General features: G+C 34.9%; 1 protein-coding gene across 3 annotated transcripts in view; it reads left to right on the plus strand.

The window, feature by feature from the left end:
- Nucleotides 1–27,112, plus strand: part of ide (insulin-degrading enzyme) — a 53,128-nt gene that overhangs the window by 20,125 nt on the left and 5,891 nt on the right. The window contains exons 12-24 of one of the 3 annotated variants that reach the window (XR_012388583.1): nucleotides 3,788–3,890; nucleotides 10,135–10,257; nucleotides 10,393–10,475; nucleotides 11,943–12,586; nucleotides 13,700–13,810; nucleotides 15,090–15,210; nucleotides 15,294–15,385; nucleotides 20,127–20,238; nucleotides 20,617–20,784; nucleotides 22,804–23,076; nucleotides 23,156–23,217; nucleotides 26,119–26,191; nucleotides 26,272–26,339. Coding sequence is in view for 2 of the 3 variants with exons in the window: in NM_001089525.2 (NP_001082994.2) it covers nucleotides 3,788–3,890; nucleotides 10,135–10,257; nucleotides 10,393–10,475; nucleotides 11,943–12,087; nucleotides 13,700–13,810; nucleotides 15,090–15,210; nucleotides 15,294–15,385; nucleotides 20,127–20,238; nucleotides 20,617–20,784; nucleotides 22,804–23,076; nucleotides 23,156–23,217; nucleotides 26,119–26,191; nucleotides 26,272–26,339 (1,534 nt within the window). In the remaining variant the exon portion in view is untranslated. 3 annotated transcript variants of the gene reach the window in all.

The raw sequence follows: 27,112 nt of genomic DNA on the forward strand, positions 1-27,112 counted from the left end.
ATCAAATTCTTTTATGTCTTGCTGCTCATATCCCAACAGGGCTCAGATTGGTTGACGTTTTTAACTGTTTTTGAAGTGTTATTTGCAACTGGATCTCCTTGCTGTGTTTGAATTGAAAGAATCTCACTTTCACTGCTATGACGAAGGCTTTCGAATACAATTTCCTTTGCAGCTTTAAAAAAGCTTGTTTGAACTGCACCTCAACCTCTACCGTTGCCACTCTCCTGTTGTTTTTGGGATGGAAGAACTTGTAGGGCTCTCGCATTTCATTTTGTTTAAGTATTTCAGAAGTGTTTGGATCAAGATAAGACTTTTACTCCAGATCTGGGGGTTTGCTGCTTGACATGCGTCGTCTTAGGTGATTGGCTTGTTGTAAGCTCTGCAACACTAGATGAGGTAGTCTTACATAGCCAGACTCTTGCTATCAGTGTGTAAAATCTGATCTTGCCTTTTTCTATTCAGAACTGCCAACTAGAGACTATTTGAATCCTATTCAAAGTGACCAACCATGGTAATTGTGACACTTTGGTGTGGTGTTATCAGAAATTGTTGACTCTTGGCAGGTTCGATTTAAAAGGAAAAATAAGCTCTGGTGTTATTTGTTCTGTTAATGTTGAGAGAGGATGACTGAGGAAAAAAAGGCATGCTGCTTTCTCACAAACTCTGGTGTGGTTAGAATGGAAAATGAATGCAACATAGACCAAACTTTTTAAAACTAACCAAAACCCAGACAGGTTTAATGCATTTTATATACCTTAAGATGCAGTCTTAAAAGAGTAGTTCACTTAATGAAAATTGTATTGTCATTTACTCAGCCTTTACTTGTTCAAAACCTTTTTTTCCTGTAAACAAGATATTTAGACCCATTGACTTCCATGGTTTGAATAGAAATAATGGAAGTTGACTGGTTCACAGAAACCAGCATTCTTTAAAGTATCTTCTTTTGTATTCAAACAGAAGATACAGAGTTTTATAACTAAATGAGTAAATGACGTATTTTTTATTTATTTTTTTTATTGATTTTGTCCCTTTTAATGACAAACTGAACCAAAGTAAAATAAATGTTTGCTTGTGAGTTCATCACAAATCATAGCGCACCACTCGCCTTATTAATATTTAACCTTAAATGTCTCTTTTGCACACAACATAATCATGTACAGTATTGTACAAGATAAAGTACTTTGATAGTATGTGTTAGGTTATGCGTGTAGTCGACAGTTTCTTATATGTATATTTAGATTACCGCTTCAGGAAGTTTGCAATGTATAGGTTAAAATAATATTGCTCCTATTTCCAGTTTTTCTTGTTTACACTACATTTTCTTCCATGTACAGTGGGGGGAAACAAATAAAGAAAGGAAGGTGTAGAAAGGCAATGAAAGGCTAGACATCTGCTGAAATCTCTCAATAGTTCTTCAGCAACCCTCTACCCTTCCTCATTGAATATTATTAGATGCTTCAGTCCAACAAAAAAACACCTGAGAATTTCATGTGACTTCATTCTGAATATGAGAGGCATCTTCAAGCTGCCATCATTAAAAAAAAAGCCTTTTATATAATATATTAAATACATTTCAGTAGTTCAGCACTGTCTCCTTGTTATTACACAACTCATTTTTAGATTTTTGTTTTATTTTTGTTTGTATTGTTTGGTTTTACTAAAATCTGGTTCAATTCCATGTCAACAGCCTCTTTAGAAATATTATTCCCTGGAAAAAACATGACGTGTTCAATACTTATTTTCCCTGCTGTATGTCCACACATGTAGCAGAATGACACTAAAGGGTGCTTTCACATCTGTAGTTCGCTTCATTTGGTCCGGACAAAGGGCAATAAATGATACATTGTTGCATTTTTCTGCCATCTTTTGGTTGTTTTCACACCACACTGCTGGCTTTGGTCCGAACCAGTTGAAAAGAACCAACATGCAGTCATCTGACAAAATCCACATCTCTCATTGGCCAGATGTTGTTGAACATAGTTCCTAAACTGCTTATTTATTGGTCAGAATTTGCATGCAGGAAAATGCAAATGAACTCCAGCAAGTAAACAAACCGGCAGACACAAAATGTCACTTTTTACTATGGGGCTGCGCCCTGCTTTAGACCAACTATACATTTCGAGAATGAAGCACGGCCGCGGCTGGAAAGCAATGTTTTCGAAACTGCGACATGGTCCTCTTGCGGAAATATTTCCATTAGGTAATGTTTTTCCCCTCTCTCTCGCTGTTGGTAAAGCGCTGTCAACATATATTTTCCCTCCATATCCCCTAATGCACTGCGCATCGGCCTATGGCAGCTGGATTAGTCCAAAAGGTGCAGTAATTTTTGCGGTTGGGTCTGCTTTAGCTCGGATCATATTCTCACCACAAACAAACCACTTCAGAGTTCGTTTGAAACCGTACCGAGACCACCTCTTCAAGCAGGTCTCGGTACGCTTCTTTGGTTCGCTTTTGGTGTGCACTCGAGTAAAATTGCAGCAATCACACCTGCTCAAATGAACCGCACCAAGAGGGAAAACGAACTCTAGTGTGATTTAACCGATCTAAATAAGGCAGGTGTGAAAGCACCCTCTAGCTTGGCTTAACCAAGTGAATCTGTACTAAATTTATGCTTTTTTTTCTTTGTTTTTAATCTGGACCAAAAGAACCAAGAAAACAGAACTACAAGTAAATAAACAAATTTCCCCTTGATTAGGATAGACAGTAAAGCCAAAAAGTAAATTTTCCTTTAACAAAGAGGTTTTAGACCAGGGGTGGGCAAACTCGGTCCTGGAGGACCGGTGTCCTGCACAGTTAGGCTCCAACCCTAATCAAACACACCTGCTTATAGATTTCTTGTGATCTTAAAGACACTGATTAGATTGTTCAGGTGTGTTTGACTAATGTTGGAACAACTCTGCAGGGACACCGGCCCTCGAGGATCAAGTTTGCACATCCCTGTTTTAGACAATAAAAATTATTAGTACATTTTCGTACCTCACCCAAAAGTTGACTATGTACAATGCCAAAATAAAACTGTCTCATTTTTATTACAAAATTATACAATTTACATCAATCCCACTTTTACATTTAAGTAGTGTTTTGCTGGATAAAATCTGTGGAGAAGTTTATAGGATATTTTTGTGGTAACAGCCACACTTGTGTATATATACACAGCAAATCAATTAGCCCTTTAGTAAAGGCTTCCAAGGTAGAATCTCCAGTAAATTATTGACTGATTCAAACGATTCATTCACAGTCAGTCACTAGTAAATATTGGTTGTAACAGTATTTTACTGTTTTAACTGAACTGAATGGGGTTCAGAGTGTGACTTACCATAATAATTTATTCATAACACATCAGGCAGTGAATGAATGGTCTGAGACTGCTGTATCCTGCTGGTAACCTTGTGTGATGTGGTCTAAATCTGGAAGGAGTGATCTGGATTTTAAAGTGAACCTATTCTGGGCTCTCTTATGCAATTGATTAATTGCAGGAGAGTCCAGAATAGCACGTCATTGTCCCAAAAGTTCTCTATTGATCAGTAGAGTCTAAATTGTGCAGAAATAGTGCATTGATCCACAGCCCCGCACAGCAGATTGAGCAGCTTCGGGAAACTTGAACCTTTGATGTAATGACCATAATTCCAAATCTATTTACTGGGCCAGAGAGATCTGATAAAGGCAAAATTGCACAGCCCATTTTTTCCCCCAAGGGACTTGTGAGAAATGGATGGTGTCATGCTGTGTCTGGTGAATTGATCTTTACAATTCTTTTCTTTTTTTCCCCCTCACTCACTTCTTTTAGGGTTGCAGTTGTCTCCAAATCATTTGAAGGACAGACTGATCGGACTGAGGAGTGGTACGGCACACAGTATAAACAAGAAGCCATTACTGATGAAGCTATTAAGGTGAAGCGCGTTTGATTTTAGCAAATCTCTCTCTCTAGTATGTCATGGTACATAAACCTTATCTTTGACATTTGTCGTTGTGTAGATCACGGGTATCAAACTCAGTTCCTGGAGGGCAGCTCTGCACAGTTTAGTTCCAACCCTAATTGAACACGCCTGATCAAGCTAATTGAGTCCTTTAGGCTTGTTTGATACCTACAGGTAGGCGAGTTGAAGTGCAACTAAACTCTGGAACTAAACTCTGCGGCCCTCTATGAACCGAGTTTAACAGCCCTGGTGTATTTATATATTTATAGAGAAGAGAAACATATAGTCAGGGGTGATAGCGTTCCGGCACCACGCCGGATTTCCGGCGTCCTGTGGCTGCGGGTAGGGTTGCGACGGTGAGGAAATTTCCCCACCGGTTAATCGACATGTGACAACACCGGTATCACCGTGGGAGTGGGCATTTTTTCATTTCCTCTCTTTTTCTGCTTTTAAATAGCTTATAAATGCGTGCGTATAATACTTTCACTTTCAGTTTTGCGGGAGTTGCCAATTCGGTGTCAATTGTTTGAATGGACGGAAAGGAAACTACAAAAAAAATCCCTGTTATTAAACAAAACATAACTTTTATTTACATAACGAATAAAACACAACACTGCTACAGGCTGAAAAAACTGTGTAAGTTGGAACCATACAAATAACAACCATAAACGCCTATGTTATATATTAACAGCTTAGTCCTTATGAACAATCCATTTATAAAATACATTATTAACGAATTTAGGCTATTGAAGAATAAACCGAATATGAAATATGATCCTTGCATAATGATCACAACTAAACAAGCGAGCACTCATTTTATATTTAAACTATATGAAAAAAAAAAATAAGAATTGGAACATTATGTAAAAAATCAAAGGGCAGGCTAAATAAAAGCGCCTCGTCAGAGCTAAACATCACCGCACATGTGTCAGTTTACAGCTTCTTGAAAGATCAGACAACCTATACAGATCACACAATCTCAATAAACAACATGTAAATGTATAAATATTTCGATAAGTATTGTTATGGAATATTTATAAATAAATGATCTTGCTTTTTGGTTTTATCGATACAGCTTTGATCTCTCTTACAAGCGGCAGTTACAGGCGCAGCATAAGGGCGTCTCACACTGTCAGTGGCGGAATACACACAGCACTGCCAACACGTTTTATTTTTATTTTATTTGTTGCAGATTTGCACGTTGTTCCTTTAAAAAAAACTTTTATTTTTTAATTCTCTCAAGTTAATGTTGTCTATCGAGTAACTATCGAGTCCCTCGGATTGGAGTTCAGTGCGCATTAAGACTATTGACCAACCGCCCTGTAAGTTTAAACACTACAGGTCCACAGCTCTGGTGTGGTATGAATTACACGTTTTAAATGACAGCGAGACATGCTACGTTTAGTTTTTATTGTAAAATATACATTATAACCCAGTACACGGTAAAATAATGTTTAGAATGGCTTGTCTATTGACGGCGTATAGCCGTTAATTAAATATGCTGAGCATATTTTCATTACAATTAAAACACATTAATACAAATTAGCCACCCTTTGATTTTTTTTCGTTTACGTATATTTTTATCAAACGAAAAATGCAATGAATTGTTAATTTTAGTTTTCATTATATTCGAAATAATAGGCCTATAATTTATAGGCTACACAGCTCATATCTTTGGCTCCAATTGCGTTTTTACAGATATCCTACCAATAGACTTTTTTTTGGCTCAAAGACATTTATGCCTATTAATTTCAGAGGTGCATTTTGACAGATTTCGTAAAGGCTTCAGCTATTCTACCTGTCAGCTGCACCTGCCTAAGTTTTGCAACTTGACTTGTGTTGTGGCTCGATGTCTGAATGAGAGAGAGAGAGAGATAAATCAGTCCTCAGATTCGATGTGTGGCCGCACGTCTCAGTTACTTTATTGCAATTTTTAATATTGGCTCATCTAAATAAACTTTTCATATATTAAAAGCCGAAATATTGCCAGACAGAAGAAGCAACTTTCGGTTTTTGAAGAGAGCGGCCTCATAAAAGATGCGCGCATACACAGGATTCGATCTTTTTGGCCTAGACATTATGGATTTTTTTTACATTAAACACATAATCAAGTGGAAATAAGCTGAACTTCGGAAAAAGTCCTCACGTTGCCACGATGTTTCTCTGCAGTTGGATTGTCAATGGCGCAGCATTGCTAAATCACTCGTTTTAATTAAAAAAAAAGATATTTATTACTAAACATTGTGAGATGATGGTCGCGTGATTTTTTTTTAAATGAGAGTATGCGTTGCGTATTTATGGATCTATCCGCGACCCACCCATAGTTAAACATGAAGGTGCGTGTATAAATTAGTTATGTTTCCAGATACTGCCACCTTTGTCAGGCAAAGTTTGCAGATCGCCTCATTAACGTCGTCAGGTTCTCTTATGCATTTGGTTTGAACCCAAAATTTTGCCAATATGCGCCTTTGCATTGCGTTTTGACAATAAATCGTCCGCCATCCTCTTTCTGTAAATTCGACTCCTCTTTTCTCCTCACGTGGTAAATGAAATATGACGCACTGTAGCTATGTTTAGATTTTAATTATAAAGCATGCTCTCGTTTTAAGTCAATTATTTATAATTATATTTTCCATTTATTTTAAATAAATGTTTAATAAAAAAAATAAAAAACGAATACTTAAAAAAACAAATGTGGGGATGGTGTCACGGTAGAAAAGTGATGTCACCGGTGTTGCGTCTTAACACCGGTATCACCGTCAACACCGTCTATCGTGGCAAGCCTAGCTGCGGGGGAAAAAAAATCAGGTTCACGGATATTGATCTGTCATTTCTCTAGATTCACAGAATTCACTCACTGCTGAAAGCGCCGGATTGGTTTTTATTAAGTGCCATTTTGTGTGCTCGTAAATCATCTTTTGAGTGTAGACGCCATGTAAATAAAAGATTAATTGTGTAATTTAGAGAGCTTTATAAATTATAACGGATCTTTGTGAGATCTCTATGAACTAAGATTAGTGACGCTTTTTAGTGATAATAAGAGGAGCGTGCTTTGCACTTTCCAGGCAATAATCCATTCATAATTTGTATGAAACTTTCGTTTTCGGCACATATACGCTGATATGTTTTGGGAATGACATCTGCATATTTACGCTGGGTTTATTCTCGAAATAACGGTGAAGCAATAGACGGGACAAAAATATATTTTCCCCTTCTCCTTAAACAACTTAGTGTTTCAGCTATGAAATAGTTCAGTTTTGTATGGAGCCTAATGGCAAAGTGTTTATATTTAGTTTCGTTTTTTATTCGGCTTATTTAGAAAAACGTTTGGAGCATTTTTTTATTCGTTAAAATTAAGTTTTTTTCACGAACAGCGCCCAGCGGAAGACCATCATTGTCTGTTTGATCAGTTTGCCTTCTCAGATCATCACGACTTGCCTAAAATAAAAGATATAAAACAGTTTAAGTATAAAACAATGGTAGCTTAAACGTTAAAGAATGTGTGCTATTAGGCGCATAGTTTGCTTATAAAAAGCTTGCAGGACATCGAGGCGCCAGAGCAATCACTTGCATTTTTTCAGTGGGAGCAATTTAAAGTTATCCGTCATTTTTGCTCACAAAGTACGAGTAATACATCAAAAAACGTTACAGCGTTTTTATAAAATAAAGAAAACCAAAATAATGCGCTTTCTGTGGTCTGGGTTTTGAACAGGAGCGCTTAACAAAATGAAGCAAAATGTATATGCCTCACAGACATAATAAATATATTTATAGAAAGCTTTAAATTATTACTTAACGAAATAAAAGAAATCGAAAACAAGAAAACTCCTTCATGTAATCCGTAAAGATGAATTTCTAAAGGCGAGTCCAAGAGGAGATTGCCAGTCAGGATCTTTGCGACACTGACTCAGAATAAGTTTATTAATAAATAATTAAGATATGTCCTTACTCTTTCCTCGACACATTCATTGTTATTTGTTTTTGCCGTTGCTTGGGGCGAGTTTTAGCTTATTGTGTGCGCTTGAACGCGGATTCAGTTTTAACATGGAGTGACACGACATCTGACGTACAGATGACACAGTGTAGTCAGTGTAGTGACACTTCCGGTGGCACGTCCGGTTTTCCACTGTCATGTGTCACTCGCTAGTGGCATGTGTAGTGACCTGTGTCACTCAGAGTGTCGCGCTGCATGTCACTGCAGTGACATCGACACCCGGCGAAGCTTATGACATTAATTAACAGGAGCAAAACCATATTTAATCATTACACGACTTTTAACCTAATTTATCGCGTCGCAAGTTAGTTTATTTGCTGAGCTACTCCACGATGTTTTAATTTAAACGCATTTATTTTATGTATTCGTAGTCATACTTCCGTACGTAATATAGTCATTTGACAGTACATGTCAGCCAAATTTATTGTGGCATGCTTATGTATGGGAGGGGTTACACTTATCTTTTGTACTGTATATTATTGCATCCTGGCAGTTCCTTTGTTCCCTACAATATGGACTTCTCTATGTTTTTAATTCATTCATTTATTTTATTATTTAACTTATTTTCATTTTAAGGTATTTTAAATAATATCCTTTAAAAAGTTATAATAAAATGCATGTTGAAAACTCATAACATATATGCATGTAAGATAACAGGTGTCATTTGCCTAATGATTTTTAAATATTAAAGCAAAGAGACTTATAAGATTAATGTTCTTATAACGTGCTTATACTGACACCTACTGGCACATGTCACAAGATCACTGACACTGGCATGTGTCACTGACATTACTGGCATGTGTCACTGACATTACTGGCATGTGTCACTGACATTACTGGCATGTGTCACTGACATTACTGGCATGTGTCTAAAAAGAGCCACTTGACAATTATGATGACCAGGCTTACACATAGGCTGTTAATATATTTGGGCCCAGGGGCCCACAAGTTATGTGTTAAAAGTGCGTTGCATACATAGTACCCCCACCCCTACTCACCTCAGGGGCAAGGAAAAAAAGTTCAGGCTCAGGAATTTTTTCCACTATCAGCCCTGTATAGTTGTGACGAAAGAATATTTTTATTTCAAAAACATGTTAATAGAACAGGGGTGGGCAATCTCGGTCCTGCAGGACCGGTGTCCTGCACAGTTTAGCTCCAACTTTAATCAAACACACCTGCTTATAGATTTCTTGTGATCTTAAAGACACTGATTAGCATGTTCAGGTGTGTTAGACTAGTGTTGGAACAAAACTCTGCAGGGACACCGGCCCTCGAGGATCAAGTTTGCCCATCCCTGTAATAGAATGTATGTTTTTGCATGATATTAGAGCATTTTTATTTAGGAAATGTTTTAGGGGGCATGTTTAAAATGGTGTCCCCTAGAGGAGTTTTAGAATATCATTAATTAAAAACAGTGAAGGATTATATGTTTAAGAAACTGTTATAATTGTTAATAGATATTAAATACATAATTTACAATGTTGCTATGAATATGTCCAACTCTGCTGATATGGCATTAAAATATAAATAAACTAAAAATACATCAGCTTGATGAATTAGCTGAAAGTCTCAGATAGGGCTGCACAATATATTGTTTTAGCATTGATATTGCAATGTACACATCCACAATAGTCACATCGTATGCATGTGCAATGTCCAGTCATGATTACAGTTGATCAGGTACAGTAGTTTGTTGTTGCTAAGTTTAGCCAAAATGTTGTTAAAGTTTAATGTTTACGTAGTTTTAGACCTGTGATTAACAAGTATTTCAAGAGACCTGAAAAGCCCATGAAATTCAAAATTGTATTACATTTTACTATCTTTGCCGTGAAGACTACTGTGATTTTGCATTTTTATTATTATTTAAGCTCTGGGTTTGAATATTATTTGACTTCTCAGACAATCTGAAAAGCACCATTTCATTTGCATCTTTGCTATTTTGTATTTATGCTTGAAATTGGCTTGTGTTTAACAGAATATTCCATCTTTCAAAAACAAAGCTTTTCAAGTCATCTGGTTTTTTTGCATTTATCACAAAATGTATTACAGAAAAACAAAATATTGTAATAAATTCATATTTGGTGAAAGTTTTTGAACTAATGCTCTACCATCACTGCCAAATTAGCAGACTTGCATTAACATTGTGGCTTCATGTAATTAGCAAAAGTTGGGAAAAAAACAATGTTCCCTTTTCTTTTTTTTTTCTTGGTCCTTTTGTTACAGAAATGGGACAATGCAGACCTCAACGGAAAGTTTAAACTGCCAATGAAGAATGAATTCATCCCCACAAACTTTGAGATTTACCCTCTAGAGAAGGATTCCCCATCTGCCCCCACTTTAATAAAGGTATGTTTTGGTTAATCTCATATTAGAACACTTAGGACAGCTTAAATAGAGGAACTAAAAGTCTGTCAAACTTCTAAACTCTGAACCATCTAGCTTTTCTTTGGCCCTCAATCTGTCTTGTGTTTTTGTTTTTAGGACACTGCAATGAGCAAAGTTTGGTTCAAACAAGATGACAAGTTTTTCCTGCCTAAAGCTTGTTTAAACTTTGAGTTTTTCAGGTAGGTATGGCATTAAAATTTAGATTTTGCACAGTGATTTTATTTTTTATATATATTTTTTTTATTTTGCTTTTATTTTGCATAATCGTAGCAATTAGTAGCAAGGAAGGTGATTAAATTTGTCAATTATGTTTGAGAATCTTATTTTTGTGCAAAAATGTTAACAAATTATACGTAAATATTTTATAAGTCTACAGTAGCTATGTTTCCATCCAAAGATGCACATTAGATTTATGCACAAAACTGTAATATTGCATAAAACATTTGCGGATAAAGCACCGTTTTCATCCAATGATTTGGAGATAAGATGGTCACTTATTGATGACAAATCAAAATGAAAAAAGGAATTTGCTGCGGTAGAAGACACTGGGCTTTTTTTCCTTTTTTCTTTTATCTTTTTTTTTTCTTTCAAATCAGATAAAGTTTGACTCAGTTAAAAAAAACTAATTATGCACATCTTGGCATTTCCATTTTATGTGATCTATTTATATATATATATATATATATATATATATATATATATATATATATATATATATATATATATATATATATATATATATATATATAGTTTTTTTTTTTTTTTTTTTTTTTTTTTTTTTTTTTTTTTATTTATTATGTCCGAAATGCAGTGCTTCCCACATGTAGACTTTACTTGGGCAAGACACCCTGGTATATTAACGGCTGCCTAAGTATATTTAGTAATTTGTTCTTTTATCTAAGTGACTCAGGAAAATTTTTTACAGAGAGTGAAATGACTGATCTAAACTGGCTGCAAATAATATATACACCATTAGTAATGGTTAACGCATTTGCCTTATTTAAATAATTTAGACGCTTTAATATTGTAATTAGAATTTTTAAAGATATTGTCTGTTTTTATTCCCTTTTCTGTCATTGTTTTCTTATTTGCTGATTATTTTATATTTATATCTAAAAATGCTTTGGCATTCAGTTTGATTTGAGCTTGAAAGAGAGAAAACTTTTATGAATAGCATAAAAGTAAGAGAAATAGTGATTTTCTTTTACTTTAACCCATTGATAGAAACAGTGTATGATAGTGTCATAAAAAAATCTTGTTAAATTAAATTGTCCTATTTGTGTAATGTGGGTAAATGGTGTGTTTTAATCCGGCTACCACCGCAAATATGTTTCAAACCTGTGGGAAGCATTGAAATTCATCTTAGAAAAGGTGGATGGAAACATATCTAGAGCTTTTGACAGGTGTCATGTTTATTTGACAGTACTACTAAAGTTATATAAAGATTTTTCTTATTCCTTCTTTTTATTTAAAATTTTCTGCAGCGGTTCGGTTTCACCATGTTTTGCTGTAGATTTAAGACTTTTAAAAACCAATCTTAATATTCATTTATTCCTTTTTAATTTTATGCAACTTCTTTCAAGAAAACATTTTAAAGACGTTAAACCTTTGATTGTCAGAGTTTATCGCTTGCGTTCTTTTCACAGCCCGTTTGCATACGTGGACCCGTTGCATTGTAACATGGCGTATTTGTACCTTGAGCTGCTTAAGGATTCGCTGAATGAGTATGCATATGCAGCCGAGTTAGCCGGCCTGAGCTATGACCTTCAAAATACCGTCTATGGGATGTATGTAAGTATATTAAAATCCCTCTCGTCGCTGTTTCCAACATGCTCCCTCTATAACAAAGATTGTCCAACTTCGCACACAAATGACAAACAATCCCTGCACTAGTAACCCAAAATGGAGCTTTGTTTGCCTTTACACAACAAAACTCTCTGCATATATTTTCGATGTTGTTGTTTTTGCATATGTAGCAATGCTGTAGGCTAGCTTTAGATTAGCACCGGTGCTGAGGCTGCATATTCATACTCTGTCTGTGGTCCCTTTCAACCCTTTTTTTTCGTCTCATCATGATCCTTCCATATAAATATTACTCCATTTGTTTTTTCCCTTCCCTTTTTTTCTTTCTTTCCATCCCGGTAGTCGCTACCTTTATGCAGACCCAGTGCACTGCAACATGACTTACCTGTTTCTCAGGTTGTTGAAGGATGATTTGAGAGAGTATACATATGCAGCCCGCCTGGCAGGGTTGGTCTATGGCATAGCCTCAGGAATGAATGCCATCCTTGTAAGTATGGTGATTAGCCCCTCCCCCTTTGGGGAGGAATGGGGCTTTGGGCAAAGGGGCGGAGCTTGAGGCTTTGGCGTGTGCAGGTTTGCTCATCTATTGCTTTCTGCGGAGTGATGGGATGTTGTACCTTTAAAGATCAGTTTGCTTGGGTTCTTTGAAACGGTTATTGTCTGTGTTGCATTCTAGATTGATGTTAATAACCGGTTTAAACAGGGTGACTCATGTTTGGAGGATGTGGCAAAGCTGGGAGCTCAAAACATCACTTGCTGTGTGATTCACTTACTCCATTTGCGTACAAATACACGTCACTCTCTTATGCGGTGCATTGATTGTTGTGTAAAGATGCAACACTTAATGTGTAATTGTTGTAGTCTGTTCTGCAATAACCTCTGTGTGTGTTGCTTGAAGTGTCTTTTTTTAAAATGTCATCTTATATTAGTAAAGTAAGATCAAAGACAGTTCTTAAAGGGACAGATCACTCTAAAATAGTAATTTACTCACCCTTGTTTCAAACCTGTTTAAGTTTATGTTGAACAGAAAGGAAGATATTTAGAAAAATGCTGGTAGTTGGCGCCCATTAACTTCCATGGTATTTTTAATCATTTTATATTTATTTAATTGTTTCTTTTATTCTTGTTTATGTAAAGCACTTTGAATTAACATTATGTATGAAATGTGCTACATAAACTTGCCTTGCCTATTTTTGTTTGCCTACTATGGAAAGCTATAGTGATTAAATGGGACTGAAGTGTCTTTAGTGTTCAACAGAGTAAGAAAAACCACATGAGGGAAAGTAAATAGAGGAAATTTTCCTTTTTGGGTAAACTATCCCTTTAAGTTGTTTGAAACCCATTTGAGTTTTTGCTGTTGAGCACGAAAGAGATTAATTTGAAAAAGGCTGGTAGTTGGCACCCATTGACTTCCATGGTATTTTTGATTGCCTACTATGGAAGTCCATGGTAATTAAATGGTACCAAAGTATCTTTAATGTTCAACAGAGGAAAGAGACTCGAATAAGGGGGAGTAAATTGAGGTAGTTTAGATGTTTTTATAAACTATTCCTTTAAGTTGTTCTTGATCATCATTTTCATTGCTGTGTTTTTGTGTCAGCTGTCAGTCAAGGGTTATAATGACAAGCAACACATCCTGCTGAAGAAGATCATTGAGAAAATGGCCACGTTTGAGATTGATGAGAAGCGGTTTGATATCATTAAGGAAGCGGTGAGACACAAACACACAATGTTATTATAAATGTATTATGATTTGACATATATTTGTACACTTATCAAACAACACATGATCATTTTTTAAACTCCTTTTTGACGTGTTGTTGTTTGCCAGAAAATCAGTTCAGAAATGAATGTTGCACCAAAACAATTAATTTACCGAAGGGAATATAATAGTGGACTTTATTTTTTTTTGTCAAATTGGTTGTAAACATTTCAGGACAGATTTAATAAAATTAGTTAATGAAGGCATTTCTCTGTATCTATTTAACAAAAGTGTGTGGTTTTTAATATTGTTCATATAGCATCCTAAAACAAATGTTGTTTTTAAGATTAAGAATTTTTGTTGTATGCTTTTGATTCTTAGTCAGGTTGAAATAATTTTGTATTATAACTAAAAACTTTAAATGCATATACATGTAAGCATGTGCATTTATAGAAACAAATATAATAAATGTGCATGTACTGTCTATGTTATTTGAATTCAAACTTATTTGGATGTGATTAGTCACAAATTAATTGTAAAACAGCACTATAGTCTAGGTTTTACATCTTTGCATATTTTTATTTATTTATTTATTATTGTTGTTATTATTAATATAATATTAATATAATATATATCTTAAAATTATTATTTTTATTTTTGTAATTTTTGTAGCATTTTATTTATTTAATTATTATTAAAAATATTATTATTATTATTATTATTATTATTATTGGTGTTGTTTTATTTGTAGTAGTATTTTATTATTATTTTTAATTGATTTATTTTTTATATTTTATTATTTCTTAGAAGCATTTTTATTTATTTTTATTATTATCATTAGTAGTAGTAGTATTTATTATTTATTTATTTTTATTATTTATTTTTATTAGTAGCATTTTGCTTATTTTTATTTATTGTACTTTATTATTTTTATAAGTAGCAATTTATTTATAATAGTTTTTAATTAATTTATTTTATTTTTTTTTACTTTTATTAGTAGTAGTAGTAGTAGTAGTAGTAGTAGCATTTTTATTATTTTTATTATTATTGATGTTGTTGTTTTCTATTAGCATTTTTATGAATTTATTTTTGTAAAATTATTATTTTATTTATTTATTTGCATGTTGTAGGTTATTTATGCTTTGTATCTGAAATGGACAATATTAAAACATTAGTTTAAAACATACCATTAGGGACAATTTTGAAATAAACCAAAAATTGCAGATCCAAACACCTAGATGTGAGATGAGATGTGTGATCTAAACTGGTCTCCTCTGTGTTTTTCTAGTACATGAGGTCTTTGAATAACTTCCGCGCTGAGCAGCCTCACCAGCACGCCATGTATTACCTCCGTCTGCTCATGACTGAAGTGGCCTGGACCAAAGATGAGCTCAGAGACGCTCTGGATGGTACGCTGGTCTTTCATCTCACTGTGAACGCCAGTGCAGTGATGGCCTACATATATGCTCATGCTGTTTGTTGTTTCTCTCAGATGTGACGTTACCTCGTCTGAAGGCGTTCATACCGCAGCTGTTGTCACGGTTACACATTGAAGCACTTCTGCATGGCAACATAACCAAACAGGTTAGTTCAAAAGCTTTTCCCTCTTATTTATATAGAGAGAGGTTTGTGTTCAGGCAGGTTCAAGTGTTAAAGTAAAAATAAACTATTTATAGCACTGAGAACTCCAGGCTCACTTTTTAAAAACATTTACGTTAACAAGGTTCTATTTAACAGTAAGGTTTACAGTGTTATCTGTATTTGGATTTTTAACCTGCCTTGATACAGTGGCTTGCAAAAGTATTCATACCCCTTGCACTTTTCCACATTATTTTACATTATGACCACAAACATAAATGTTTTATTGGAATGCTATGTGAAAGACCAACATAAAGTGGCATACAATTGTGAAGTAGAAAGAAAATTATACAGGAGTTAAGAAGCCCCCTTTTCTCTCAGTGCATCCAATTGACTATAATTGACTGATCGAATGTTGATCTAATGACTAAATTGTCAAATTAGGGATGCACCAATACCATTTTTTTGGGATCCGATCTCAATACCAAAATTCTGAGTATCGACCGATATATATCCGATCCCAATACTGTGCCTTTTTTTTATTTATTTATTTTTTTAATTACCATTATACAGTTTCTGTAGTTCTGGTGAAACTTAACTAATATATCTTCTTTAGTAAAAATAACAGCCTGTTACGGCCCAAACTCAAAACTGGCTCGAATAACAACAGCAATCAAGGTTTGAGCCGAACATATGGAAGACACAGACGTTGAATGGTTAAATTCTCGTTCCATCAATATGTTTTATTTTTCTATAAATCATAAGTTTTCAAAAAACAAAACATTAGCAAAAATCAAGTAGACAGGTAGGGAAGCTAAGGTAAACAGGTCTCTGACTATACTGCTTTAAATGGACAGATCTTACCTAAACTCCCGTGAAAAGGAATAAAAATAGGTGAGTCTTCCGGGCCACTGCTTACCTTCGCTAAACTAAATAAATAACAAAACGTGACTATGAAAAATAAACCCCTACCTGCTACAAAACAAAGTATCAAAATAAACAAACTAGTTAACACATTACGAACTAAGAATCAAAAGATTTACATGAACAAAACACTAAATGGACCGGCATCTGGATGAATGATCCACTTGCGGAGCACCGCCAGCCAGACCACCTGAGCGCAAGCCACCACCGAGCTGAGGGAGGGTGAGAGACTTCAAGATAGAATGAGAGACAGAGACGCCATTGCTGTCAGCGTTATATAGTGGGAATCCCCAGTGACGTCACGGGCATCATCCAATCCTAGATAAGCCGGGTAGAAACACTCCTCCTAGAACTCGAGCGCATAAGCACAAACCGGCAATAAATACATAGATTAATTAAATAACAAAGACCCACGTAACACAGCCTTTTAGCAAAGCCTGATATTTTCCTGCAGCTTTAAAGCAGACTAAACTAAACCGTCTGAGGCAAGTTTTACTTAAACCTTCCTTCGCCTAAACTCGCAGCGAGTAAGATGGAGAACTGAAAGCATGTCTGAACAATTATTTTTTTTTGTCTGACAAATTATCTTTTTTTAAACTAATTTTGTTTGATATAATTTGTTGGATATTTTATTGTATTTTTGTTGGTTAGTTGGTAAGTTATTCACAAAATAAACAAGATTATTTGAGGTGAAGTTCAAAACAAGGTCCACTTATAGGGCTATGCTTCAGTGCACAAACTGCCAAACAGGTATGTTAAATAAAATATTAATATTTAAAATGACAGTGAAATATTCACAGTTTAAGAGTAGCCTATATTAGGCTAAATAATTTTCTGTTAATGACACTTATTAATTTAATTAACTACTTTGACCACAATGAGCCAGGCTTTACAAATTATGCTCACCACTTAAAGTATTCCCCTGAGAAGAATAAATTCAGTCGGAAGGATGAGAGAACAGAAACTTATTGTAAAAATAATCTTACGGAGCTCGCATGTCACATTTGCGCAGCCGTTGCCTGAATGAATCGCTTGCAACACTGACACAGCGCACAGCCTTCCAGTATAAGGACGCTTCCAAAACAGCAGCACAAAGAGGAGAAATCAGTGCGTTGAGGATCTGTCCAATGTATTATTCAGCCTTTTCTCATTTAAAGTTTCAGATTGGCCTACTTTGGAGTAGAGAGGGTTGTTACCTGCTTTTCACACGCAGTGTTGGGATTGCGACCTGCAGGTCTAACAGACTCGGCGCAGTATGATTTAAAAACAGCAGTCATTTTCATGTTGCAGGTCAAAATGAACCCATTTAATGCAAAACTAAATCCATTTCTCCACCAATAACTTCTATTAACAGGAACAAATAGTCTTGGGGAGAGTTTTTCATGTTGGCATAAACGTGACACGCAGTCTGAATTGTAAATAAATGGAGAATGATTGAAAGGCGCAGCGGCGGGAAGTGCTGAACTTAACATGAGTTTAACCACTTGAATATTCATCTGTGCTTCACATTAAACTATAAACTGGCTTTAAAACATTTCTCATGTAGGCCTACATGACAACTTTCTAGTGCCTTTTAATAGGCTACTTTCGTGGCTTTTGTTGCCTTATAAATTACACCAAATATAGCGCACGTGCAAGATCGGATTTGGATCGGTACCAGCTGGCTGATACCCAATCCAGCAAAAATATGCAGAATCGAACCGATATCCGATTCAAGTTTTGGGATCGGTGCATCCGTATGTCAGAGTCCACCTATGTGTAATTTAATCTGTACAAATACAGCTGTTCTATGACGGCCTCTGTGGTTTGTTAAGAGAATTTTGGGGAGCAAACAGCATCATGAAGTCCAAGGAACACACCAGACAGCTCAGGGATAAAGTTGTGGAGAAATTTAAAGCAGGGTTAGGCTATTAAAAGATTTCCCAAGCTTTGAACATCTCACAGACCACTGTTCAGTCCATCATCTGCAAAGAGAAAGTGTATGGCACAACTGCAAACCTATCGAGACCTAGTTGTCCTCCTGAACTAAGAGGCTGATCAAGGAGAGCACCCATCAGCGATGCAGTCAAGAGGCCCATGGATGAACTGCAGAGATCTACAGCTCAGGTGGGGGAATCTGTCCATAAGACAGCTATCCACAAACTAAAGTCCTCAAATCTGGACTTTTATAAAAGAGTGGCAAGAAGAGAGCCATTGTTAAAAGCAATCCTCAAAAAGTCCTGTTTGCAGTGTGCCAGAAGCCATGCGAGTGACCAAGCAAACGTGGAAGAAAGTGTTCTTAAGAAATTTTGTGGGAAATGTTAGAACGTGGAAAAGTTTAAGGGGTATGAAGGGGTATGAATACCCCTGTATGTTTTCTTTTACTGTAAAGCACTTTGTGACTTAATATCTGTGAAAGGTCCTATATAAATAAACTTTTACTTGTATACTTTTCACAACCAGTAATATGGAACATATTTATACCGTAGTCAATGTCTTATTTAGCAGAGCTTAGAGTGAAATGCACTAATGATCAGTTTTGGCCTTAGTAAGTTTTAAAATGTTTTTGAAAGTTTTAAGGTTGCATATAAAAATGTAATGGAAGATTCTAACAGTGAGTATAGATGGACAACTTTTTTTTTCAAAGATTCATTTAACTTATTTTAAAATGTCAGAAACATGTTGGTAATTGCTTACCTTTTTCTAATTTCTTGGTTTATTTTGAAATTGCCATTTAAAATTGCCTTGATCTTGGCATGTGTTTTGAGGTGAATGGATAAACAGGATTGCCATGGTCATGGAATTTTAAAGTCTGTTCTAAAACTCTGAATTATAATTTCCTTTTGGTCCATTCCCTTATGAAATGTCAGGGACTTTTGGGCACTTTAGATTTTAGCTTGTGTTGAATAACTTGTATTTTGTAAATCTTAATTTTTATAATTAGAGTTGTTCCATACTGCATCAATGTGTTTTTACATTTTTCCTCTTGTCATTCAACCATGTCAGAATTTCAAGAACTTTGGCTACAAAATGACAACTTCAAGGACTGGATATTAGACTTTGTACTCTTGTTTATTTTTAAACACTCATAATTCTAAACGTCATGCTATTTTAATATACCATATTATATAATATACGATTCATGAAAAATATTTTACCTCGAACAATCTTAATATTATGCAAAGCACAAAGGTGCATTGTGTTTGTTTTTATTATAGCCTTTGGAAATTCTGCTTTATTGCCAGGGAATTTGACACATGGAGTGGAGTGTAATGGAATGGAGTGAGGTAGAGTGGAATGGAGTGGCTGAAGTAGAGTGGAGTGGACAAGAGTGGAGTGGAATGGAGTAGAATGGAGATCAGTAAAGTGGAATGGAGTGGTGTAGAGTTTAGTGGAGTAATTTGGAATAGAGTGAGGTAGAGTGGAATGATTGGAGAGAAATGCAGTGGATTGGAGTGGAGTCGAATGGAGTGGAGTAAAGTGGAATGGAGTGATGAAGTAGAGTACAGTGGAGTAGAGCGAAATGGAGTGGAGTGGAGTGGAGTGGAATAGAGTGGAGTGGAGTAAAGTGGAATGGAGTTGAGTGGAGTAAAGTGGAATGGAGTAGAATGGAATGGAGTGGAGTAAAGTGAAGTGGAGTGGAGTGGAATGAAGAAGAGTAGAGTAGAGTAGAGTGGAGTGGAACCAAATAGAGTTGAATGGAACCGTAAGGAATAAAATGGAATAACCTTACCACTGACATAGATGTGAGTAACTCAATTTAAATCCAGTGCAGCACACTTATTAACCTGACGTGTAATGTTCAATTTTATTTTCTCATCTCACTGACTGTCTTGTCTTTTAGTCAGCTCTGGAAATGATGCAAATGCTGGAAGACACTCTCATTGAGCATGCTCACACTAAACCCCTTCTACCGAGTCAGCTGATTCGCTACAGAGAGGTGCAGGTTCCTGATGGTAAGTGCCTGACACCATAAATGTTTATGCAGTTTTTCATTTTTCAACTTAAGTTTCTTATGTGTGAAATTGGTAAGATTTTTGGAAAAGGGTCTGCTCACCAGGGCTGCATTTATTTGATCAAAACACAAATGCTATTTTATTTAAGAATTTTAGATTTTTATTTTATTTGTTTATATTTTTATGGGAAGGCATTTAACACTATGTAAGCTCCTTTTGGACATTTCACAAGACATTTTTATTAAATTGAGGAACTTGAGGAAAATGAGACTGGTGTTAAACCTAAATCACTGTTGTGTAATTTTGGGTGATATTTGTGTGTTGTTGTGTGTTTGTCATGGTTCTTGTGTTTTAAGTCCAGTTCTCTGTGGTTATCAGGTGGTTGGTATGTTTACCAGCAGAGGAACGAGGTTCATAATAACTGTGGGATCGAGATTTACTATCAGACTGACATGCAGAACACCCATGAGAACATGCTGCTGGAGCTCTTCTGTCAGATCATCTCTGAGCCATGCTTCAACACGCTACGCACCAAAGAACAGCTGGGTAAATTAAAACTGTCATGAGCCAATGTTTCAGTTGTGTGTGTGTGTTCGCTAATACTATATGGTTTTTGTTTGTCAGTAATATGATTGGACCAGTGGAGAAAAAAAACAAATCATTACTGTTTATTTTAAGGACAAAATATAAATTTAACATTACGGTATGCAATGTATAAATGCATTTATGAGTTATTAATTTTTATTATATCTTTATATTTACTAATAAACAGTTATTTTCAAAGATACCATTCTTTAAAGATGACATCTAAGCTGGCAAAGTGTTTCTCAAACAATGTGTGTAATCCAGTTAATATGCATGCAAATGCAGATTTTCTTCTATCGATTTACATGAACACACACCTGCACATGTGGAAGCAAAAACAGCCACACACAGTCTAATCTCTAGTGTTCCTGCTTTTCACAAAAGCATGCTTATTTTGTTTCAACATCTTAGCACATGTGGTAGAATATAAATTTGCATGTAAAAATATGATTGGAATGGTAAATTGGGGCTGTCTGTGCAATATAACTCTATCTATCTGACCAAAAACTCTATAGTTTCATGTTATGCTCTATTATTGTTTATTTTGTAGTGTCAAAATAGATTTAATATTACACTGTATTATGGGGATGCAGACAGAAACTAACAGCATTGTGAGAGTTGCTATCTTGAAATAAGCGTTTAGATTTCATTTAGCAAAATCTTTTATGTTAGACCTGTAATTTAGTTTTTGAAAATTTTGTTTTATTCTAAATATTCTTATGATGTTTTAATTTCTTAACTCTAATAATTTTAAATATCTAATTCTAATTATTCTACTTTTTTATTTTTTTATTTTTTTTAAATCAAACATTTGCCCTGAAGAGTATTTACTCTGATTACTATATCTATGGTCACTATATACAGTTTAAGTCTGAATTATTAGCCCCCCTTTGAATTCTTTTAGCTTTTTTAAATATTTACCAAATCATAAACAGGCCAAGGAAATGTTAACAGCATGTCTGATAATATGTTTTTCTTCTTTTCTTCTGGAGAAAGTCTTATTTGTTTATTTCTTCTAGAATAAAAGCAGTTTTTTATTTTTTAAACCCCATTTAGGGACAAAATTATTAGCCCCTTTTAGCTATTTCTTTTTCCGATTGTCTACAGAACAAACCACTGTTGAACAATAACACCATTTTTCTCAGAAAACATTTCCAAAGGTGCCTTTGACTTGAAATTTTCCCATAATGTTGGTAAGAACAAAAAAAAATCCATACATGCAAAGAAATCAAAACTAATTTGTTTACAAATAATGTTATGCATAATAAAATGAAATGACGCAGTCAACAAAGTATTGAATGCATGAAGAAAGGGAGGTGTAGAAAGGCAGTGAAAGCACAGACGGCAGCTGAAATCTCTCAGTAGTTCTTCAACAACTCTCTGCCCTTCCTCATTGATAAATAGTAGCTGCTTCAGCCTAACATCTACATTAGTAGGATGATGAATATGAAACCAGGGTGGACATTTCAGCAAGACAATGATCCAAAACACAGCCAAGGAAATTCTCAAATGCTTTCAGAGAAAGAAAATTAAGCTGTAGAATGGCCCAGCCAATTCCCTGATTTAAATCCAAAATAAAATACAAGTTAGAGATCAGTTTGGATAGACGAGACCCACAGAACCATCAAGATTTTTACTCCATGTTGGAGTCTGTGAAAAAGTCGCACCTGAGCAATTCATATGACTTCGTTCTCCATGTGAGAGGTGTCTTTAAGCTGCCTTCACCAAAAAAAACGTTTTATATAAATAAATATGCTTGCATTGTTCAGTACTTTCTCCCTGTGCCATTATATTTTTATTACACAACTCATTTTTCAGAATTTGTTAAACTTGGTTTTATTTTTGTTTGTGTTTGTTTGGGTTTTTACCTAAATCTGGTTCAATTCTATGTCAACAGCTCCTTTAGAAATGTTATTCCCAGGAAAAAAACGGACGTGTCCATTACTTATTTCCCCCCGCTGTATGCGTCTGTCCATCCAGGTTATATTGTGTTCAGTGGGCCTCGCAGGGCCAATGGGGTGCAGGGTCTGCGCTTCATCATCCAGTCTGAAAAAGCTCCCCACTACCTGGAGTCTCGTGTAGAGGCTTTCCTGAAGACCATGGAGAAGAGCGTGGAGGAGATGGGAGACGAGGCCTTTCAGAAACACATCCAGGCACTGGCCATTCGCCGTCTTGACAAACCCAAGAAGCTGGCGGCCGAGTGTGCAAAGTACTGGGGAGAGATCATCTCACAACAGTACAACTTCGACAGGGGTGAGTCAGATATTGAAATAAGCTTACATTAGAGTCAGTTATATGTTGAGTTTTAACCATTTTTTTGTGTGTTCTCTAGATAATATTGAAGTGGCTTACCTGAAGACACTGACAAAGGAACACATTATGCAGTTTTACAGGGTTAGTGATGATCAGAAATATTTGAGTCGTAATCATAACTAGTAAATTACAAAAACTATGCTTGCGAGCATATAAGTTTCTATGAAGGTTTTGAGACATGATACCAGTTTTATTGTGAACTAAGAGCCTGCACAGTCTTCTTTGCATAGTGAGGATTCAGAAATGTGATAAATAGCCCAATCACAACTCATTATGCAAATATATGCAAAAAAAAAAAAAAGCACCGATCTTAACTATGTATGTAAATAGTTAAATGGAGACCATTGCTGTAAGATATATGCTTAAACATTGTCGAGTATGAAGAAGGTTTACATTTATTGTGCATTTAACTTAAAAATAAATCCGATAATTTAATTTAGAAACGTATTTTTCGTTGCTGAATATTTGTATTGAATAAATATGCATGTTTGTGTGTTAGTGCATTAGGGCTGGGCGATACTGCAAAAAAAAATCAGGATGTTTCATATCATTCAGTATCAATAATTATTGAATATTTTTAACAATCCATTTAGAAATATTAAGATTTTCTTTTATTAACCCATATTAATTTAACCAACATTATTAAGGCAAATAGTTTTAACAGTCAAAAATATTTAAATAAAATATCTGATCTTTTTTTTAGAATCAAATAAATTTCAGTGTTAAAGACTTAAACTTAATTTATAAAATGTTATAAAGTGTGTTCAATGGTAAAGTGTACATGCTGAACAGTCAAAGCAAACTTTGAGGTTTACTGTATCTTTATTATTCACACCTTATACTCTGTAAACAATACAAATTATGATAATCCAATCTGAGCTTTCAAGTAAAGGAACCAACCATCATTATTCATATACATTTTGCAACATTACAAATAGTGAAGTTGGATGAATACATCACCCCTATGCTAAACAATCTTTCAAATAAGGTGCTAGTGGCTGGGATGCACAAGAAAAGAAACCAAAAAGTCACTGTGGTGACATTCTTACATCCTTTTTTATTTACAATCTCCCTCACTGCTGCTAGCGCAACCGCACTCATTTTTGGATGTGTTATGAAGTAAATTAAAAATCCTTAATCAAAAAGAAGTTTAACCAAAACAAGATGACAGGGATTAAAAACATAATCCCTGATGCCCCTGCACTTTTTTCCCTAAAATATAAACCAAATCACTGAAATTCACAGGAAAATATGATTTATTCAAAGAAAATGAGCAAAATGGCATCTGGAGGGGTTAAACCAAAATAAATGACAATAAACCCAACTAACTAAATTAGAGCAAACTTCCCTGAAAAATAAGCCACTTAATCCATGTTCTCTGGGGTTTTAAATGCGGCCACCGCCAATCCAATTGCCAAGCACGAATCGCTGTAATCCGCTGCACCTGCGAATAAATCAGACAGAGATGGAGAGCGAGAGAGAGATAGCGAAAGAGAGCAAGAAAAAGAAAAACCACACACACACACTACAACAACTACTTATAACGTGTTATTCTGACCTGAAGTGACAATGACGCAACCCAAAACTTACACGTGAAAGCACAATTTCTTCACCATTTTCAATGCGCCTTGCACTCATGCTCCCCTGGCGTCTTTCTGTAACTAGGTTACTGTTAACTGTTTTCTCAGAGGATGAGAAACAGACAAGGCATTGCTCCGATACAAGTTTATGGAGAAAAGTAAAAAGCACTGCAGTGTTTGGGTTCGCTTTGTTTGTCTGAGGTAATTAGTCTGCTATTATTACTGAAATGTGCATATTCTATACAAAGAGTGAAGCAGAGCGGTTATTTTTAGTTGCATGAATCGCGATGCGCTTGGGGCATTCGGAAAAGTTCAGATTTTTTTCATCTAGGTGCACCTAGAAAATGTGTGTGCATAACGTGTGCACCGCTTGCACACCATGACCACGCCGCTCCCTCCATTAGAAATGACAAACTTACACCCTAAGCTTATTGGCAGTGCTTCCAAGGCGTGCACTCAGCCACCACATTTTAAGAAAACTATAACCCAGGGGTCATGAAAAAGTCTGGAAAGCCTGGAAAAGTTTTGGAAAAACAGAAAAACACACAAAGTTTTGGAAAAGTCATGGAAATTTTAACAGATATCTGTACACTTAAGTAATAATTATAATAATAATAGTAATTCCTTACATTTATATAGCGCTTTTGGGTTATACTAATATTGGTTAGTTTTGTTTACTTTTTTCTGTCCATGGCCAAAATCATGTTCTTACATTATTAGTACTGCATGAGCATTATTAAAATCAAATGTACATGTATATATAAAGATTAATTTAAACTACATAGATTGTTGCATGTTTTATATGCTGTACTAACTTTGAACATGCATTGTTTGTCTTGTTTTTTTACCACGTATACATAAACATTGCATGAAACATTAGGTCATGAAAATTTAAGTCTTAAGTCATGGAAAATAAGGTCATGGAAAAGGCATTGATTTTTAGTAGTAAAAATGTGTATGAACCCTGATAACCTTCTCACCTAAACTTCATATCGAACGTTTTTTTTTTTTTTTATCGTTATTGACTGTGGTATTTGGTCAATAAATACTGATATCGACTTTATTGCCCATTGTGCTCTTTATAACCAGTAAATATAAAAATGTACATGATAATCTTAATAATAGCAAAAATTTATATGTGCGGTTTTGTATTTATATTTTGTTATTATTACATTTGTGCTTGTTGAGTGCTTTAGGTAAATTGACTTTTTTTTTAATCCATTAAATATAAAAAATGTACATGATGATCTTATACATGCATATTTATATAGTCTTTTGTGTCTATTGATGTATGAGTACTTTAGTTAAATGGACTTTTTCAGTAAATACTCCCCATGTAAAGAGCAATTTACTTTGAGGTCTTCCAAAGATATGTTTTGATCATCATGTTTAATCTCTCTAGGACTTGTTGGCCATTGATGCCCCCAGAAGACATAAAGTGTCTGTGCATGTGCTGTCTAGAGAGATGGACTCTTGTGAGTACTGATGTTATTTTTGGGAAAAACTGATTGATGCAATGGCAGATTCACTTATTTACACCATTTGTTTTGGACAGGTCCACTGGTCGGAGAGTTTCCTGCTCAAAATGATGTCAATCTGGCTCCTGCTCCATCACTTCCTCAGGTATTGTATAGATGTGCATGTAAAGTAGTGGTATGTCAGTATGGGTTAATGCAATATGCACTTTTGCAAATGCTTATTCATTTAGAGAAGTGTAAACATATGATTGTACACTAGTAGAGTTTGTAAAAACAATTGGCAAGAAGGTAATAATAGTTTTATTTATAAATGGATCAAAAATGCCAAATCATTTGTAAGATAATAAAATGTAACCTAAAAGATTGCTTTTCCTTTAAACTTATAAACATGAACATCCTGAAAATCATGAATTCCATTAAAATAATATTATTAATAATAAAATAAAAAGGTTATTTTATAAAACGTTTCAAGTAACACTAAAGAAAAAAAATACTAGTCTATTTGTTAATGTTGGTTAACCTATTTACTAACATTAAACTATGTACAATCTTGTACAGCATTTATAAATTAGTTCAAATTTTACTGATGCATTTTTTTAATATCCAAAGTTGTGCTTGTTAACATCATAAAGAATAAAATACTTTATTATTAACTTGCATAAACCATGAACAATACATTAATTGCAGTATCCATCTTTGTTAATGTTTATAAATACAATAACCAATGGACTGTTATGTTAAAGTTTTAACACATTTGATGTATTTTACTCTATTTTCCTTCAACTAAATGCCTTTTTGGAGACTTTGGCTCAATTCTAATTTTACCCCTTAGCCTTTCCCCTTAACCACCAATTTTCTTTAGGCTAAGAGGATAGTACTTTAAATAGAAATTTTCCAGGGCCACACGAAACCAAGGGA

This window comes from Danio rerio, chromosome 13 (genome assembly GCF_049306965.1).
Source record: "Danio rerio strain Tuebingen ecotype United States chromosome 13, GRCz12tu, whole genome shotgun sequence".
In the NCBI taxonomy this organism is placed as follows: Eukaryota; Metazoa; Chordata; class Actinopteri; order Cypriniformes; family Danionidae; genus Danio; species Danio rerio.